The sequence below is a fragment of the Elgaria multicarinata genome, chromosome 13, assembly GCF_023053635.1.
Source record: "Elgaria multicarinata webbii isolate HBS135686 ecotype San Diego chromosome 13, rElgMul1.1.pri, whole genome shotgun sequence".
Classification (NCBI taxonomy): Eukaryota; Metazoa; Chordata; class Lepidosauria; order Squamata; family Anguidae; genus Elgaria; species Elgaria multicarinata.
This window is the reverse complement of record NC_086183.1, coordinates 23,024,620-23,044,136: the sequence shown is the minus strand read 5'-3', so window position 1 is coordinate 23,044,136 and position 19,517 is coordinate 23,024,620. Positions and strand designations below refer to the sequence as shown.

The 19,517-nt window shown below is 44.3% G+C and overlaps 1 protein-coding gene and 1 long non-coding RNA gene across 2 annotated transcripts; both read left to right on the top strand.

Moving 5' to 3' along the window:
• Nucleotides 1–368: 368 nt before the first annotated feature.
• LOC134407756 (sulfotransferase 2B1-like) lies at nucleotides 369–12,509 on the top strand. The gene is made up of 7 exons (XM_063139695.1): nucleotides 369–518; nucleotides 1,164–1,319; nucleotides 4,048–4,256; nucleotides 4,626–4,752; nucleotides 8,684–8,778; nucleotides 9,901–10,081; nucleotides 12,324–12,509. The coding sequence occupies exons 2-7, from the start codon at nucleotides 1,181–1,183 to the stop codon at nucleotides 12,431–12,433; spliced, it is 861 nt and encodes a 286-aa protein (XP_062995765.1). The 5' UTR covers nucleotides 369–518; nucleotides 1,164–1,180; the 3' UTR covers nucleotides 12,434–12,509.
• Nucleotides 12,510–15,351: 2,842 nt separating this feature from the next.
• On the top strand, nucleotides 15,352–19,295 carry LOC134407745 (uncharacterized). Its single transcript, XR_010026060.1, has 3 exons — nucleotides 15,352–15,547; nucleotides 16,193–16,348; nucleotides 19,105–19,295. It is a non-coding gene; the product is annotated as an uncharacterized LOC134407745 (long non-coding RNA).
• Nucleotides 19,296–19,517: the final 222 nt, after the last annotated feature.

The window sequence follows — 19,517 nt, the reverse complement described above, 5'->3', positions numbered from 1 at the left end:
AGAACCATTATAAGATTAAGAAGTCTTTTACCCACCAGGATTTTATCTAATTTCTCCCATAGTTTAGTTCTAGGGATGGAGTCGAAAGCGGACTTCAGATCCATGAAGGCGACAAACAGTTTGCTACGTAGAAATTTAAGAGGTTTCTCCGCTAAGTGAAAAAGAATCAGACCATGATCAGAGGTGGAGTGATTCTTTCTAAAGGCAGCTTGGGCCTCCGTGACAACTTTCACCCCACTTGTGTCATAGGCAAATGCCTCCATATAGCTGACATGTTCTTTAAATATATGCATTGCAAAGATGGGACTGCAAAATTCATTTAATCAGCTCTAAAGAGAGGACACTGCAAGCCCATTTATTTCTCCTGACTCTGGAGTGTTTTTATCATATCTAATGATGCCAGAAGAACTTTGGAACTCTAAGTACTGATGCCGGAGTTCCTGTGTTCCCTTTCCTGTGCCAGCAAAGTCCAAAAGTAGTGGATGGGAGAGACCGTAAAAAGCAAGCTGAATTCATTGGTGAGTGAGGAATCATTTGGGGCTATTGAGGAGGGGGATTACGTGTTGGTGTGGGGAATGAGGTTTGTCCTCTTTTAAAGTCCAGCTTGTCTGGAACCGTGAGAGGTGAGTTCTCCACTTCCTGAATTTAGGGAGACCATCAATTCACAGAACTGCATTCTGCATTTTAGGCTTTGTGGAATTGTCCTGTAAATGCCAAGGGCTCATGCAGAAGGACCCCTGAGGATTGTCTTAGGGTCTGGGCAGGTACATATGGGAGGAGGCATTCCTTGAGGTAACCTGGCCGCAAGCCGTTGGGGGCATTGAAAGTACTGTACTACTACTCTCTTTTATTTTAATGGATTCTTTTATTTTTATTATATACACTGTAGTTTCAATTTAGAGAAATTGATTTGTGCTTGAACGGGAATTTAAATGGCAGTTTTCATTTGCTCAAAAGAAAAGAAAAGAAAAGAAAAGAATGAAAATCCACTAGCTAGCTGAGTAACTGGTGTGTGTGTGTGTGTGTGTTTACAAATGGCTTACCTCCTCCCTCATCCCCACTGCCACCACCTGCCTGAGACCTCTTGGCACCAGACGCCTCTGTAAGGACACCAGAGGTGTCTGGTGACAAGATTGCTACATGTCTCTCTATTTCTCTTCCAGATAAGGTTTTTCCCCCAATGTCATCTGCACTGTATTTCACCCACAAGGGAATCCTTTTTCCCAATAAATGGTATGATGTGGAAACACTCAACTTTGTGGAAAATGAATTCCAACTGTTGGACGACGATGTACTGAATGTTACTTATCCTAAATCAGGTCAGTGGTGCTGTTAAGTTCCTGGACTAGTAGTCTTACATGGGCCCAGGCTTGCATGATAATGTGTGTTATTACACTTATGTCAAAAGTGAAGCATGCAATAAACATTGAACAACAATATATTTTACCTCTTCCAACCCACTTCATGATTTACAACTTTCATTCCATATATCCCAGTATCAGAGGCTGTAAGCTTATATATACCAGTTTCTGGAGGACATGGTCAAGAAGGTGCTGTTGCATCCATGTCCTGCTAGAAGGTTACTGGTTGACCACTGTGTAAACAGAATGCTGGACTAGATGAAACCTTGGTCTGATCCAGCATGGCTCTTCCTATGTTCTATTCATGGGCAGTAAGGCTACTAGTCATGATGATTGCTATACCCACAGTATCAGTATGCTTCTGAATAACACTTGCTAGGCAAAATACACAGGAGGATGTTATGAATTATTATTATTATTATTATTATTATTATTATTATTATTGTTATTAATTTATAAAGCGCCATCAATTTTCATGGCGCTGTTCAGAATAAAACAAAACAAGACAATCTGCTTTATGTCTTACAATTTAAAAATTACGTAACAGACAGGGGAGGGAGGGGAAAAACCAATAGGGGTAGGGACATTAAAACGAAATATAGACTAGTATGACCACGCTACAGTTAAAAAGCTTTCGAGAAAAGAAATGTTTCCAAGCGAGATTTAAAAACAGAAATTGACATTGTGGTCCGCAAATGCACTGGAAGAGAATTCCAGGCATAGGGGGCAGCGAGCGAGAACGGGCGAAGACGAGCGAGAGATGTGGAAACTCTTGGGCAGGTAAGAGACATGGTGTTAATGGAGCGGAGGGCACGAGCAGGGCAATGTGGACTTCCCACTGGAGCATCTGTCAGAAAAGCTATTTGAGAGAAGGGGAGAATGTATCACACAGAGAATAGCAAAAGCTTCAAAGTATAGCAAAAGCTAGAAAAGTAGGAATGAGTGGAATTATTTTCAGATACATTCAATGTCTCACCTGTTCTGTATTCCAGTGATTTTAACATTAAGATGTTATATAGAACAGGTATGTCTTAATTATGTGCTGTGAAATCAGACATGTGACCAAGGCCATATTTGGGTGGGCACGTCCCGTTGTGGGCTGGACATGTTGGGCGTGGCCATGTTATCCTCCTTTTTGGTTTCCAAATTATGGTCACCCTACTGGTTGAACACTGTAGGAACAAAATGCTACACTAGATAGGTCTTTGCTCCGATCCACAAAGACTATTCTGTTCTTATGACCACCAATGCACCATAGTCATCTCTAGTTTTTCCCTAGATCTGGATTTGCCTCTATAGCTAATGTATGTCAACCCACTCCCTGCCAGAACGAAATTTCTCTACACCCTTCAGGCTTTCTTCCTATCGTACAAAGTTCTGTGGACAAAACAAAGTAAGAACTTAATGTTAACAAAACGAAGAGTGAAATAAGGGCATTTGTTCACAAATGGTCAGTAAGAGGCCCAGTGTCTAGAGACGCTCTGTGTGGGCAGTATCCTGTGGTACCCCTTCACAGAGCAGATACTTCATAGTAAATGGGCCTAGTTTACGTAGGACTGCCATTGGGTACTGCCCTATATTTGCTTGTACCATGACCTTATGATAGGTGGCAGCAGAAGACATAAGAAGAGTCCTGGTGGATCAGGCCAAAAGTTTATGCAGACCAGCATTCCCCCCCCCCCCCCATAGAAGCCAACCAGATTCCTTTGAGAAAACCACCGGAAGACATCACTCTCTTGCTTGCATTCCATTGGAACAGGTATTCAAAGGCATAATGTCTCAAATACTGAATGTTGCATCAAAACAATTGCATCAACAAAATCACTGGAGGAAACAGCACTACTCAGTCCTTAGAATGAATATTATTATTATTATTATTATTATTATTATTATTATTATTATTATTATTATTATTATTTACATTTGTATACCACCCCAGAGTCAAAGCTCTCTGGGTGGATTACATAGGACAACACACTAAAAAACCATATTCAACAATTTAAAATCACAAAAACATACAAATTAAAATCACATAAACGTACAAAAACAAACACAAGCTAATTACACATTGCTAAATGCCTGGGAGAAGAGAAAAGTCTTGGCCTGGCGCTGAAAAGTTAACAACGTCGTCGCCAGGCAGGCCTCTTCAGGGAGATTGTTCCACAATTGGGGGACCATCACAGAAAAGGCCCTCTCATTGCCATCCTCCGAGCTTCCTTCAGAGTAGGCACCCAGAGGAGGACCTTCAAATGCTGTACCTTTTTTAAGGAAGCAGGAGGATCCTGAGAAATGTTGAACAAAAGTCATCCATCTTTGAAAAGAAATATGGTCATGTCTATCCTGAGATAACACCCCTGTTGACATCTCTGAATATTGATTGCATTACAGACAAAGATGAGCATCTCTTCAGTTCTTTATTCTCCTTGCTAACATCTTTCCTTGCCGCCAGTCAGAAAGGTGTATGCTCAATTAGACATGACTATGTTGACTTGGTGATGAATTTAGGGAATCCTGGCTTTGTAGAGTTTTAAGTAGCTCCTAGGTCTACAGAAATTCATTCCAGTTCTTATGATTTTGCATAGACAGGGAATTATGTGTGGTCGGTGGAACGGAAGGTGAAAGTGGGTAAGTAAAAAGGGTGTAGGGGAAGAAGAGGCAACCGTATGATTATTGGACTCCCTTCCAGGTACCAATTGGATGCAGGAGATCTTGGGCTTAATCTGGCACAATGGGGACCCATCATGGGTTCGCAGCACGTTTGTGTGGGACCGGTCACCATGGATAGGAACTACTGATGGTATGAAGATTGTCTTGGCATCTCCTCCACCCAGACTCATGGCTTCTCACATGTCATTCCAGCTTTTCCCCAAGTCATTTCTCCAGTCCAAGGCTAAGGTAAGATAGGAACAATTCTCACATCAAGCCCACCTTCACCTCCTGCTCGTCTAGAACACAGATATGGGGAGTTCTGAGTTGACTCACCTTCCATTCATAGAAAGCAAGGAATTTATAGGAACCATTTATAGGAAGCAAATACATTCTATGGTTCCATTGCCTCTGCCAGTGTTCCAAGGCTTTAATAGTACTCCTGGCAGCTTTTTCGCTATGATTCCCAGGAAAATAATTCTTGATCGAGGTCCTTAGGGTAATCCCAGTTAAAACCGTAATGCACACGGCATGTTCCATTTGCAGAGCATTTGGAGCTTCTTTGTAACAGGGGTGAGATGCCGCCCTCTCACAATGTCACCTTTGCCTCTCCTCCAGGTGATCTATACTCTGCGTAATCCCAAGGATGTGCTGGTCTCATTTTACCACCACTCCAAATTCTTCAAAACATTCAAGGACCCTGGAACTGTGGAAGAGTTCTTGGAGGAATTCCTGAGTGGGAATGGTATGCAAAGAGGCCAATAAACCGTCTTCCTCCATTTGGGTTGTAGCACTCCTCCCCCATGAGAGACTGGGGGGGATCCGCATGTCACTCCCAGAGCGCTTCTATGTGGTCCCAGTGCACCCCGAAAACTATAGAGTGACTTCCCTGTAAAAGAAACGACGAAGAGCCGTCTATGGCGCCGCCGCCGCCGCCGCCGAGGAGAGCTCTCCGCCGGCGAGTAGAGCTCAGCAAAAGAAGGCGGGGTGAAAAGCGGAAGAAGCTCTCCACCCCGCCTTCTTTTGCCGAGCACTCCTCGCTGGCGAAGAGCTCTCGTTGTCGTCGTCATCATCGGTGGCATGGACGGCTCTTCGTCGTTTCTTTTACAGGGAAGTCACACTATAGTTTTCGGGGTGCACTGGGACCTCATAGAAGCACTCTGGGAGCGACGTGTGGATCCCCCCTCACTGAGCAATATAACCACTGAACTCCCCTGCCCTCCTTTACACCGTAGTAGAAGTCAGCAGTTGAGATTTGTAGCTGCAACAGTGACTTTCATTTGATTATCTTGTCTTCTCTGAGGAAATCTTGTGCATTTGTCAAAAGTGGTGAACTGGACCTGTTATTGTATTTATCTAACACTGTATATTTGTATCCTGCCCTCCACAAGGCCACAAGCCTGGGTACATAGAGTTGTCCCATGTTAGCCCTCAGAATAGTGGTGTGAGCTTAGAGGTAGAAATACTGACTGCCACAGACTAGTCCAAAGCCACTCTGTGTTTCTCATGACTGAGTGAAGATGGGAAGTCCAGTCTCCCCTGGGCTGGTCCAGCACTCCAGGTACCACACCACGAAGGCTTTCTTCGTACTCGATCCTCATAACGTTATCACAGAACGGTAATTCCCAACAGGGCAAAGGGGAAGGAAGGGGAAATGTGCCATGCTGCTGCTGCTGCTGCTGCTGCTGCTGCTGATTTGCATTTGTATACCGCCCATAGCTGAAGCTCTCTGGGCAGTTCACATAATTAAACTGGTGGAGGGTGGAGATGGCGAGGCCTCAGTTCCACTGCTGTGTGATGATAATACATATTAGGGTTGTGATCCGCTCCGATTAGGAGCATAGAAGCAGTAGCGGATTGGCCTGCTCCGCCTTACCCAGAGGCGGAGTAGGAGCGGACCGCGGACCCCTAGAAGCAAGGCGAAGAGAAGCGGCCATTTTTCGGAACTCCTAGTTCAGGCGGAGCGCTCCGGTCGCCATCTTGAAAACATTTCGCCATAGGATTGCATTGCGGCAAATAATCGCGCATAACTAGGTTGTTTTTGAAGCTATCATTCTGGAAATTCTTGTGCACAGAGAGTCGTGGATGGGGGTCATTTTGAGACCACTCTCACCTCTCTGCGTTGTGCGGGTCGCGTGCTATATTTTTTTGAAAATCGGGTCAACCGCGCGGCTCAAATGGCGTTTTCGGCTTTTCGCCCATAGGATTGCATTGAGGGAAAGAATCGGGGATAACTGGGGGGGTGGTTTAAGCTATCGTTCTGAAAATTCTTGTGCACAGAGAGTCGTGGATGGGGGTCATTTTGAGACTACTCTCAACTTTCTGCGTCCTGTGGTTCTTGTGCAATATTTTTTTAAAAATCGGGGTTTGGGTTTTTTTGGGTTTTTTTGGAAGCGATGACAGGCACATTCAACTCCCAATCCTGATGAGAATTGATCTCCTCAGAAAGCATCATCCTCCAATCCCAGCATTGGAGGGGGGACTAAGGCAGACCCACCCTGAGAACTTTCTGTTTTGTGTCTCTTTGTGGGTTGGCGTTCGTGGAGGGAACACTTAGTTAGTTAGTGCTCCTGCTTTGGACTTTGGAGATAGATTAGGATAGATTTAGTTTGGCGCGTGTGTGTGTGTTTGTTTGCTTCTTTCTGACTTATAGCTTAGTTTGCCCTGTGTTTTTCCCTTACTTTGATTTAATATAAACTTTATTTTTAAATTTTGGAGTGTGTGTTTGGTGGGTTGGGTTGGTTGCCCCCCCCCCCCTGACTGTTCTGCTTTTGTGAAAGCTTTCTTTTGAAAGCATACACACACTTCTTGTCCCATTTCCCTACATTTATTAGTAATATTCTTAAACATATTTTATTATATTCTTTTACATAGTCTTAGTAGTATATTAGTATCTCATACATATTATTAGTAGTATTCATATTTTATTCTTCTTATACATATTAGTAGTAGTGTTTGGTTGGTTCTTTCCCCCCCTCCCCTCTCTTAAATCCTGATTGTGTTTCCTTCTATCTTCTATATACCAAAAAATACCAAAAAATACCAAAAAAAATTTATTCTCTTTTTCTTCTCTGTGTAACTTGGACTGAGTGGGCTGCTTTTGTGAAGTGCAACAGGCAGCCACAGATTGAGCATTTTGGGGAAAGCATACACACACTTCTTGTCCCATTTCCCTACATTTATTAGTAATATTCTTAAACATATTATTAGATATTCTTAGTAGTATATATATTAGTATATTCTTAGTAGTATAATATTTTATTCTTTTTATACAGCATACACACTTCTTGTCCCATTTCCCTACATTTATTAGTAATATTCTTAAACATATTATTAGATATTCTTAGTAGTATATATATTAGTATATTCTTAGTAGTATAATATTTTATTCTTTTTATACAGCATACACACTTCTTGTCCCATTTCCCTACATTTATTAGTAATATTCTTAAACATATTATTAGATATTCTTAGTAGTATATATATTAGTATATTCTTAGTAGTATAATATTTTATTCTTTTTATACAGCATACACACTTCTTGTCCCCTGCCTGCCTGCCTGCCTGCCTGCCTGCCTTCCCTCCCTTCTCCCCTTCCCGCCTTGCAGGGATGGTGTATGTGTCTTGCTTTGACTCAGGGGAGAAGTCCTTCCTGCGCTCACTTAGACTTTATCAAGTTCAATAATCCCTTTTTCAAATGTGCCAGAAGATTTAGGGTTATCTCGTGGCATGTTGGGATTTCCTTGGAACTGGCCCCATTGAGCTGTCTGCATTGCAACTTTAAATCCCTGACATACTGGAGTGCCCGATTTTCAAAAGTTCCCCTAACATCAGGGGATGATGGGATTGCCTTGAAACTTGGTGTCCATGGGGACACATGGGTAAGCTGTCATGGGACCAAAGGATAGGTTTCTGACGTGCAAATTGACGTAGTTGTAGAATGGGACTTGATTTGGGGTGAGTTAAAAAGTTTAAGCCGTGCCAAAAATCAGGGGATGATGGGATTGCCTTGAGTCTGGGCGTCCATGTGGACACATGGATAAGCTATCATGGTGCCGAGTTTGAGGTTTCTAACATGCAAATTGACGGAGCTATCCCAAGGGGTGTGAATGGGGTGCCCGATTTTCATAAATTCCCCAAAAATCAGGGGATGATGGGATTGCCTTGAAACTTGGCATCCATGTGGACACTTGGATAAGCTATCATGGTGCCGAGTTTGAGGTTTCTAACATGCAAATTGACGTAGTTGTAGAATGGGACAATTTGGGGTGAGTTAAGCCGCGCCAAAAATCAGGGGATGATGGGATTGCCTTGAGTCTGGGCGTGCGTGTGTATACCCCCATGAGGTGTCATGGTGCCAAACGTGAGGTTTCTAACTTGAACAGAAAAAAAGTTGTATACTTTTTTAGCTTTCAATGCAACCCTATGGGGGGCAAAAACGGAGCTCCGGATCCGGATCCAGAGCTCCGAGCGGAGCGGAGCGGAAGTGGGTGGAGCGGGGGCGGGGCGGAGTGGCCCGATCCAAAAAATGGCGGATCTGCAAGTGAAGCGGAGCGGGGGCTCCGTGCACACCCCTAATACATATCCATCTCTGAAGGCAGGAAGTGTAACCCTCCTCCACCCCCCAGCCCTTGGACTGTTGACATGCCACTTTTGGCTCTGCTTTGCTCTTCCAGTGGCCTTTGGTTCCTGGTTTGACCATGTGAAAAGTTGGCTGGAGGTCAAGGGGAGACCCAATGTCTTTTTTAACAGTTATGAAGAGCTGCAGCAGGTATGGTTTGACCTTTGGCTGTATACACACCCATCCTGGCTTACGTTGTTTCTTTACTTCTCCAAGTGAAAGTTTTTTAAAATGGCATGCTGTTGAGTGCAGAGAGTCTCTAGGAACGGAAGAAGAGCTGTGCTGGATCTGGAGAAGAATCCATCTGGTCCAGCATTCTGTTCACACAGTGGCCACCCAGCTGCTCATGGGAAAGCCACAGGCAGGACATGACTGGAGCAGCACCCTCCTGCCCCTGTTCCCCAGCAACTAGTGTACATAGGCATCCTACCTCTGATACGGGAGATGGTACATAGCTATCGACTAGTAGCCATTGGTAGCCTTTCCCCTTGCTTACACTGTCAGCTGTTTTCCAGGGTTCCAGTTAAAAGCTAAAGTTTCACCTTTTTACGTTAAGCCCCAGGGATTAGGTTTTATTTAGGTTCAAATGGAGCCCATCCCTCTTGTACCCAGGCCCAGACATTTCCCAGCACCTTATAAATTTGATGCCTTCTTCTCAACACCACCATCTCATCCACACATTGAAACTCCTCAGTTTTGCCTGCTTAGATGGCCCTGTATATAGAACATGGAGCATTTCAGAGAAAGCTACCTTGGTAGTACTGCATTTCATCCTCCTACTTCTAATATTTATTGCGGTTTCCAGGACCCCATGTCTCGGGTACCATCCTCTGATTGGAGTCCACCAGGGGAAGAGCCTTCAGTGTGGTGGCTCCCCTCCTGTGGGATTCCCTGCCTCTGGAGGTCAGGCAGGCGCCAACTTTGTACTCCTTTCGGCATCTCCTGAAAATATCATTATTCCAGGAAGCCTTTCCTTAATGTCTAGCCATTAGTCATTGTTTCTGCTTCCTTTAAAATCTGTTTTAACTGTTTTATTCAGTTTTTATTTTCATTTTATCTTGTACACCGCTTTGAAACTTTCAATGGGGAGCCATATATAAATATTGTAAATCAATCAATCAATCAATCAATCAATCAATAAAAATAATTATAAACCACCACTACTGACTCCACTTCAGCAATGTCTACAAAGCTATGTAGATGGTGTGTGATGTCCACAAGCCCTGCAGCAGGCAGACAGTTTCCTAGCCAATCTGCTTGTCTCTCCACCAGGATCTGCGAGGCAGTGTGGAGAAGATCTGCCTTTTCCTTGGGAAGGAGCTGAACAGCCAGCAAATTGATTCTGTGGTGGAAAATGCCTCCTTCCAGAAGATGAAGGACAACCCGAAGTCCAACTTCACCACAGGGTCAGATGACACTTTAGACCACAAGAAAGGGAAGTTCTTGAGGAAAGGTAAAAGCAGAGCGTCCTGGGTATCTAGTGTTGCCACATGTGCATTTGCTGAAGGTCAGGTGGCAGATGGGAGGCAGGGAAGGATGTCCCACTGCCTTGAGCTTCCTCATACGTTTCCCGCTCAACTAGAATTAATGGCGAAGGGTTGCCTTTTCATGTGCCTGTGGTGGGAGGGTCATTTGTGTGAGATGGGCACCCCTGCACCCCAATCAGATATGTTCTGAAGTGATAAGATTCTTCTCCACTGACAGGTGGCCCTTTCTGAAAAACCCAGGTGGAAAACGTTTTGTTTCCTTTGAGAGGTTTTGAAATGGAGGCACTTGGCAACCTTGTTGTTGTTGAGATTGTTGTTGTTGTTGATGATGATTTCATTTCCCAAATTTTTTTAGAACAGCAGACATAGATGCCTCATCTATGTCTTCTGTTAAATGCCTGGGAAGAGGATGGTCGTTACCCAGCACCCAGATGATGACAGTGTCAGCCCCAGTTGGGTGTCAATGCGGAGCTCATTCCATAGTCAGGGCAGCCACCTCTGAGAAGGCCCTCTCCCTTGTTCCCACCTTCTGAACCTCCCTTGTAGCTGGAAATCAGAGCGGGGTCAGTTGTTGATCATAGTGCAGTCTTAGGTAGACCTGTGCTGAAAGGAGCCTGCAAAATGTAAGATGTATCATATTTGTAGAATTTCTGCAGAGGCCTCTTGGAAGCAGCAATATGAGAGAGCAATCGGGGCCTTCCCATGACATTTTCTCAGCCTGCACAGGGGAGTGTCCACTCTCTGCATTCCATGGAAAGAAGCTGCCTAGACTGGGAGTTGAATCGGACTTGAATGCTGGCAACCAGACAGCCTCCTCCACTACGCTTGAGAGCAGCAAGCCAGCAAGACATTCCACATGATACACCGAGCTCTCTCCTCCATCATTTTGCCAGCAGCTTTGCCTGGTGCAGAATCAGCGGCATTAACACGTGTTGCCTGAGTAGTCTGTGAAACTGCCTGCTTACTCAAGCAAGCTTTCCCAAATGGTGCTCTGTGTGAGTGCATTTGGGAGAAAGCTATGATCCGACAGCAAGCTGGCACAAGCCATTAAAGAATACATGTAGGACAAGCACTGATGGGGTGGCTCAGAAGGACATCATAATAGTAGGTGGTGGATCAGCCAGGTTGGAGGGCTGCCCCTGCTGCCGACCATCATCCACATCCTTCCTCACTCTGCCTAAAGGTAGGGTCAGCCTTTAAAGGGACACTCACTCATTTCTGTTTGCCGGCTCAACTTCTTTGCATTTACTTCAAAGAAACAAGCGCCTTTAGTGTGACCCAAAATTGTGTGTGTAGATCCTGCTGGAAGAGGCGGAGGAAGAGGCGGAGGGAGAGGAGGCGGCGGCTGGGGAATCGGGCCGTATCCTTGCCGCCGCCGCCACCCACCTCCCCGCCGGCCTTGTCCCAGCCACGGGGGTGGGGGGCGAGATCCCCTCCCGCCACGGAGCAGGCTCCTCCTTCCCTGCCCAGGCCAGCCCCAGCCCCAGCACGTCGTCCAGGCTGATCAGGAGGCCGGCGGGGAGGTGGGTGGCGACGGCGGCAGCAGGATCTACACACGTGCTTTCGGGTCACACTGAAGGCGCTTGCGTGCGCCTTCAGTACGCTGTGTAGATCCCCTCCTGGTCTTCTGTTAAATGCCTGGGAAGAGGATGGTTGTTACCCAGCACCCAGATAATGACAGTGTCAGCCCCAGTTGGGCGTCAATGCGGAGCTCATTCCATAGTCAGGGCAGCCACCTCTGAGAAGGCCCTCTCCCTTGTTCCCACCTTCTGAACCTCCCTTGTAGGTGGAAATCAGAGCGGGGTCAGTTGTTGATCATAGTGCAGTCTTAGGCAGACCTGTGTTGAAAGGAGCCTGCAAAATGCAAGATGCATCATATTTGTAGAATTCCCGTGGAGGCCTCTTGGAAGCGGCAATATGAGAGTGCAATCAGGGCCTTCCCATGACATTTTCTCAGCCTGCAGGGCAAAGCAAAGGGGAGTGTCCACTCTCTGCATTCCATGGCAAGAAGCTGCCTAGACTGGCAGTTGAATCGGACTTGAATGCTGGCAACCTGACAGCCTCCTCCACCACGCTAGAGAGCAGCAAGCCAGCAAGGCATTCCACATGATACACCGAGCTCTCTCCTCCATTATTTTGCCAGCAGCTTTGCCTGGTGCAGAATCAGCGGCATCTTTGCATTTACTGCTTCCTCTTGTGGTCTTCCAGGGATCGTCGGGGACTGGAAGAACCTCCTGACAGTGGCACAGAATGAACGCTTTGACCGCGTTTATCAGGAGAAGATGCAGGGAGTGAGTGCGACCTTCCCATGGGACTGAAGAAGGCCAGACTGCTTCTTCTGCTGTTCTGTTTTCTTTCTGTCTGTGCCTCATATGGCTCAGGTTCCTTCTAATAAATCATTGGGCTGTATTACCAGGGTAGTGTTATTTCTCCAGGTGTGAAGGAAGCTGAGCAGGAATTTCACAGTCCAAACAGGGGAGGAGAGCAAACATGCCCAAAGATGCATGGATACATTCTATGTTCAATTCTAGGCTCACTTCAAGCTTAGCCTTGCTTGCCCCTCAGCTGTCTGCGTGATGTCACAGTGTGGATCTACACTTCTGCTTATATCGATTTTTTGAGCCCTTGTGACGTTGTAAGTTGTATCGCTACCTTGTATACCATTGCTCAGTAGCATTACTTACCTTTTCTTGTAACGTTGTTGCGGAGCACACTGTTCGTTGCCCCGTTGTCGGTGTTGTTTCTTCTTCTCGTTTCTCTGAACCTTTCAATTCCCAAACTGTCCTTTCTCTGCACCTCCCACTTCCTTGTTTTTGTATTTTATGCGCTTCCCTAGCTAACATTCCTTTATGCACATGCTCTTAATTTCAACTCTTTGTGGCGGGAGTTCTTCAGAGAGAGTGGTTTGTGGATTGTTGGAGTTGTCTGTCTCTTGAGGAAAGTGTAGGAATGCCTGGTGAATGGAATGTGTTAAATCTTTCTCATTTTAAAAACATTATTTCTGTGGTATTACATGCAACCTACCTCAAGTGAAAACTTTTTTTGAAACAATATTTTTATTAAAGGAGGCGCATATGCACATTTCTAATTTAATTTATTTTTTTTAAAAAAATTAAATTAAGGATGCGCATATGCGCATATGACCCGCCTGTCATTGGGGGTGCTGCTGCTGGTGGGACTGAGAGAAAGGCCTTGTAATTATTAATGGGAAAACGTGAGATGCTTTGGAGACTGGTGATGGCCCAGCCACATGAGTATGGCTGAAGTGGGAATGGGGCATGTATGTCTGCATGCACACTCCACCTACTTGGCTACTTCCTCGATCTTTATGTGTTCGGTGTGAAGATTGGAGAAAGGGTCTTGGAAGCACTGTTGGCCTGCCGAGGACCCAGATGGCAGGAGCTGAATTTGCCATGGCCTATGATTCAGGGCTGCTCTCACACAACCCACTTTCACCCCAGTCATGTCATAGGCAAATGCCTCCATATACCATACTACTTTATTGTTATCCATAGATCCATGAGAAAACAAGAATCAAACATGAAATCATACAGTTAGAGATATTATCAACTTTCATCTAATACACAGAGAGCACTAATCCTGGCCGCCACTGTAAGAAATTTAGCAACAGCCAAAGTTACTCTTGAGGACTTGTCTTCCAACAGAAACTTAAAATAAAATTTGTCTGGACTTCTGGACAGTTTACTCAACAATGGGGTGATCATAAGATGGCGGGCCTGATTATAAAAGCTACAGGACAGAAGGATATGCTCCATCGTCTCCACTTCCATATTCTTACAGGGGCACCGTCGTTCCTGATGAGGGACACCAGCATATCCGCCCTGAAGTAATTCAATAGAATAAACATTGCATCTGGCCTTGGAGAAAACAATACAATATTTAGCCACTGACAGGTTCTTTAGATAGTCAGCCAGCTGAAGAGGCCCAACATAATGAACATGCAATGCACTGGGAGAGCAAGAAACATAAGAGTGAGTACGTAAGTCACAGAAGGCTATATCCCACAACCTTTGTTTGACAGATTTAAAAGCAAAATTCAAGCCCAGATTAAGGAGGAGGGATGAGGAGAGACCGATTGAAGCTGCCTTCCTGGCAAGAAGCTTGGACCAGCTATTCACATAGTTGTCCTGAGCCAAACATGAAAGCAGACCTGAGCCCCTCCCAAAAAGACTAACTTCCATCCAAAATTTTAAGGCAGACCACCAAGCCCTAAGCGAAAGAGAGCTTTCCCCTGGTTTCCAACAAAAGTACGGAATTAGGGACACATTTTGGAAGTTGAAGAAGGGTCCTCAAAAACCTTGTCTGTAGCCTATCTATCTCAGATGTTCACCCCCCTATCCAGATGTTGGAGGCATATAAAAGCTGGGCTGCAGACTTGGCATTAAACACTTTGATAGCAGACGGTATAAACATTCCCCCTTTAGTAAAGAAAAGGCGTGTTATTGCGGCTGAACTGACTGAAGCTTTATTAAGGGTGACCGATCTATGGGCACTCCAGGACAGGGTATGATGGAATAACAGCCCCAGGTAAGAGAAATTTTTCACCTGTTCCAGGATATGCCCGTCAAGGGACCACCGACGTTGAGAAAATCTATTTTCAAAGACCATGACTTCAGATTTCTCAAAATTAATTTTCAGATCGTTGGTCAAACAAAAGTTGGAGAATTTCATTAAAAGATGTTTCAAACCAGGTCTAGAGCGGGAGAGAATAACAGCATCGTCTGCGTAAAGTAAAATAGGAATTTTCCTTGCGCCAAGTTTGGGCAAATGTCCTTCATGGTCAGACAGGGCCTCCTCAATATCATTTATGTATAGGTTAAATAGCGTAGGTGTTAGGATACAGCCCTGTATCCTAATTTCTCCCATAGTTTAGTTCTAGGGATGGAGTCGAAAGCGGACTTCAGATCCATGAAGGCGACAAACAGTTTGTTACGTAGAAATTTAAGAGGTTTCTCCGCTAAGTGAAAAAGAATCAGACCATGATCAGAGGTGGAGTGATTCTTTCTAAAGGCAGCTTGGGCCTCCGTGACAACGTTCACCCCACTCGTGTCATAGGTAAATGCCTCCATATAGCTGACGTGTTCTTTTAATATACGCATTGCAAAGATGGGACTGCAAAATTCATTTAATCAGCTCTAAAGAGAGGACACTGCCAGCCCATTTATTTTCTCCTGACTCTGGAGTGTTTTTATCATATCTAATGATGCCAGAAGAACTTTGGAACTCTAAGTACTGATGCCGGAGTTCCTGTGTTCCCTTTCCTGTGCCTCCTTCCCTTCCCATTTTTAGAAATATCCTTAATGAACAAGCTAAGATTGTCTTGTTCATTGAGCACAGACCACTCTAAGGAAGGTAGCAAAGTCCAAAAGTAGTGGATGGGAGAGACCGTAAAAAGCAAGCTGAATTCATTGGTGAGTGAGGAATCATTTGGGGCTATTGAGGAGGGGGATTACGTGTTGGTGTGGGGAATGAGGTTTGTCCTCTTTTAAAGTCCAGCTTGTCTGGAACCGTGAGAGGTGAGTTCTCCACTTCCTGAATTTAGGGAGACCATCAATTCACAGAACTGCATTCTGCATTTTAGGCTTTGTGGAATTGTCCTGTAAATGCCAAGGGTTCATGCAGAAGGACCCCTGAGGATTGTCTTAGGGTCTGGGCAGGTACATAGGGGACGAGGCATTCCTTGAGGTAACCTGGCCCCAAGCCGTTGGGGGCATTGAAAGTACTGTACTACTACTCTCTTTTATTTTAATTGATTCTTTTATTTTTATTATATACACTGTAGTTTCAATTTAGAGAAATTGATTTGTGCTTGAACGGCAATTTAAATGGCAGTTTTCATTTGCTCAAAAGAAAAGAAAAGAAAAGAAAAGAATGAAAATCCACTAGCTAGCTGAGTAACTGGTGTGTGTGTGTGTGTGTGTTTACAAATGGCTTACCTCCTCCCTCATCCCCACTGCCACCACCTGCCTGAGACCTCTTGGCACCAGACGCCTCTGTAAGGACACCAGAGGTGTCTGGTGACAAGATTGCTGCATGTCTCTCTATTTCTCTTCCAGATAAGGTTTTTCCCCCAATGTCATCTGCACTGTATTTCACCCACAAGGGAATCCTTTTTCCCAATAAATGGTATGATGTGGAAACACTCAACTTTGTGGAAAATGAATTCCAACTGTTGGACGACGATGTACTGAATGTTACTTATCCTAAATCAGGTCAGTGGTGCTGTTAAGTTCCTGGACTAGTAGTCTTACATGGGCCCAGACTTGGATGATAATGTGTGTTATTACACTTATGTCAAATGTGAAGCATGCAATAAACATTGAACAACAATATATTTTACCTCTTCCAACCCATTTCATGATTTACAACTTTCATTCCATATATCCCAGTATCAGAGGCTGTAAGCTTATATATACCAGTTTCTGGAGGACATGGTCAAGAAGGTGCTGTTGCATCCATGTCCTGCTAGAAGGTTACTGGTTGACCACTGTGTAAACAGAATGCTGGACTAGATGAAACCTTGGTCTGATCCAGCATGGCTCTTCCTATGTTCTATTCATGGGCAGTAAGGCTACTAGTCATGATGATTGCTATACCCACAGTATCAGTATGCTTCTGAATAACACTTGCTAGGCAAAATACACAGGAGGATGTTATGAATTATTATTATTATTATTATTATTATTATTATTATTATTATTATTATTTTATAAAGCGCCATCAATTTTCATGGCGCTGTACAGAATAAAACAAAACAAGACAATCTGCTTTATGGCTTACAATTTAAAATTTACGTAACAGACAGGGGAGGGAGGGGAAAAACCAATAGGGGTAGGGACATTAAAACGAAACATAGACTAGTATGACCACGCTACAGTTAAAAAGCTTTCGAGAAAAGAAATGTTTCCAAGCGAGATTTAAAAACAGAAATTGACATTGTGGTCCGCAAATGCACTGGAAGAGAATTCCAGGCATAGGGGGCAGCGAGCGAGAACGGGCGAAGACGAGCGAGAGATGTGGAAACTCTTGGGCAGGTAAGAGACATGGTGTTAATGGAGCGGAGGGCACGAGCAGGGCAATGTGGACTTCCCACTGGAGCAACTGTCAGAAAAGCTATTTGAGAGAAGGGGAGAATGTATCACACAGAGAATAGCAAAAGCTTCAAAGTATAGCAAAAGCTAGAAAAGTAGGAATGAGTGGAATTATTTTCAGATACATTCAATGTCTCACCTGTTCTGTATTCCAGTGATTTTAACATTAAGATGTTATATAGAACAGGTATGTCTTAATTATGTGCTGTGAAATCAGACATGTGACCAAGGCCATATTTGGGTGGGCACGTCCCGTTGTGGGCTGGACATGTTGGGCGTGGCCATGTTATCCTCCTTTTTGGTTTCCAAATTATGGTCACCCTACTGGTTGAACACTGTAGGAACAAAATGCTACACTAGATAGGTCTTTGCTCCGATCCACAAAGACTATTCTGTTCTTATGACCACCAATGCACCATAGTCATCTCTAGTTTTTCCCTAGATCTGGATTTGCCTCTATAGCTAATGTATGTCAACCCACTCCCTGCCAGAACGAAATTTCTCTACACCCTTCAGGCTTTCTTCCTATCGTACAAAGTTCTGTGGACAAAACAAAGTAAGAACTTAATGTTAACAAAACCAAGAGTGAAATAAGGGCATTTGTTCACAAATGGTCAGTAAGAGGCCCAGTGTCTAGAGATGCTCTGTGTGGGCAGTATCCTGTGGTACCCCTTCACAGAGCAGATACTTCATAGTAAATGGGCCTAGTTTATGTAGGACTGCCATTGGGTACTGCCCTATATTTGCTTGTACCATGACCTTATGATAGGTGGCAGCAGAAGACATAAGAAGAGTCCTGGTGGATCAGGCCAAAAGTTTATGCAGACCAGCATTTCCCCCCCCCCCATAGAAGCCAACCAGATTCCTTTGAGAAAACCACCGGAAGACATCACTCTCTTGCTTGCATTCCATTGGAACAGGTATTCAAAGGCATAATGTCTCAAATACTGAATGTTGCATCAAAACAATTGCATCAACAAAATCACTGGAGGAAACAGCACTACTCAGTCCTTAGAATGAATATTATTATTGTTATTGTTGTTGTTGTTGTTATTATTATTATTATTATTATTATTATTATTATTATTATTTTTATTTTTATTATTATTTACATTTGTATACCACCCCAGAGTCAAAGCTCTCTGGGTGGATTACATAGGACAACACACTAAAAAACCATATTCAACAATTTAAAATCACAAAAACATACAAATTAAAATCACATAAACTTAAAAAAACAAACCCAAGCTAATTACATATTGCTAAATGCCTGGGAGAAGAGAAAAGTCTTGACCTGGCGCTGAAAAGTTAACAACGTCGTCGCCAGGCAGGCCTCTTCAGGGAGATTGTTCCACAATTGGGGGACCATCACAGAAAAGGCCCTCTCATTGCCATCCTCCGAGCTTCCTTCAGAGTAGGCACCCAGAGGAGGACCTTCAAATGCTGTACCTTTTTTAAGGAAGCAGGAGGATCCTGAGAAATGTTGAACAAAAGTCATCCATCTTTGAAAAGAAATATGGTCATGTCAACAGGGGTGTTATTTCAAGACAGACATCTCTGAATGCTGATTGCATTACAGACAAAGATGAGCATCTCTTCAGTTCTTTATTCTCCTTGCTAACATCTTTCCTTGCCGCCAGTCAGAAAGGTGTATGCTCAATTAGACATGACTATGTCGACTTGGTGATGAATTTAGGGAATCCTGGCTTTGTAGAGTTTTAAGTAGCTCCTAGGTCTACAGAAATTCATTCCAGTTCTTATGATTTTGCATAGACAGGGAATTATGTGTGGTCGGTGGAACGGAAGGTGAAAGTGGGTAAGTAAAAAGGGTGTAGGGGAAGAAGAGGCAACCGTATGATTATTGGACTCCCTTCCAGGTACCAATTGGATGCAGGAGATTTTGGGCTTAATCTGGCACAATGGGGACCCATCATGGGTTCACAGCTCGTTTGTGTGGGACCGGTCACCATGGATAGGAACTACTGATGGTATGAAGATTGTCTTGGCATCTCCTCCACCCAGACTCATGGCTTCTCACATGTCATTCCAGCTTTTCCCCAAGTCATTTCTCCAGTCCAAGGCTAAGGTAAGATAGGAACAATTCTCACATCAAGCCCACCTTCACCTCCTGTTCGTCTAGAACACAGATATGGGGAGTTCTGAGTGGACTCACCTTCCATTCATAGAAAGCAAGGAATTTATAGGAACCATTTATAGGAAGCAAATACATTCTATGGTTCCATTGCCTATGCCAGTGTTCCAAGGCTTTAATAGTACTCCTGGCAGCTTT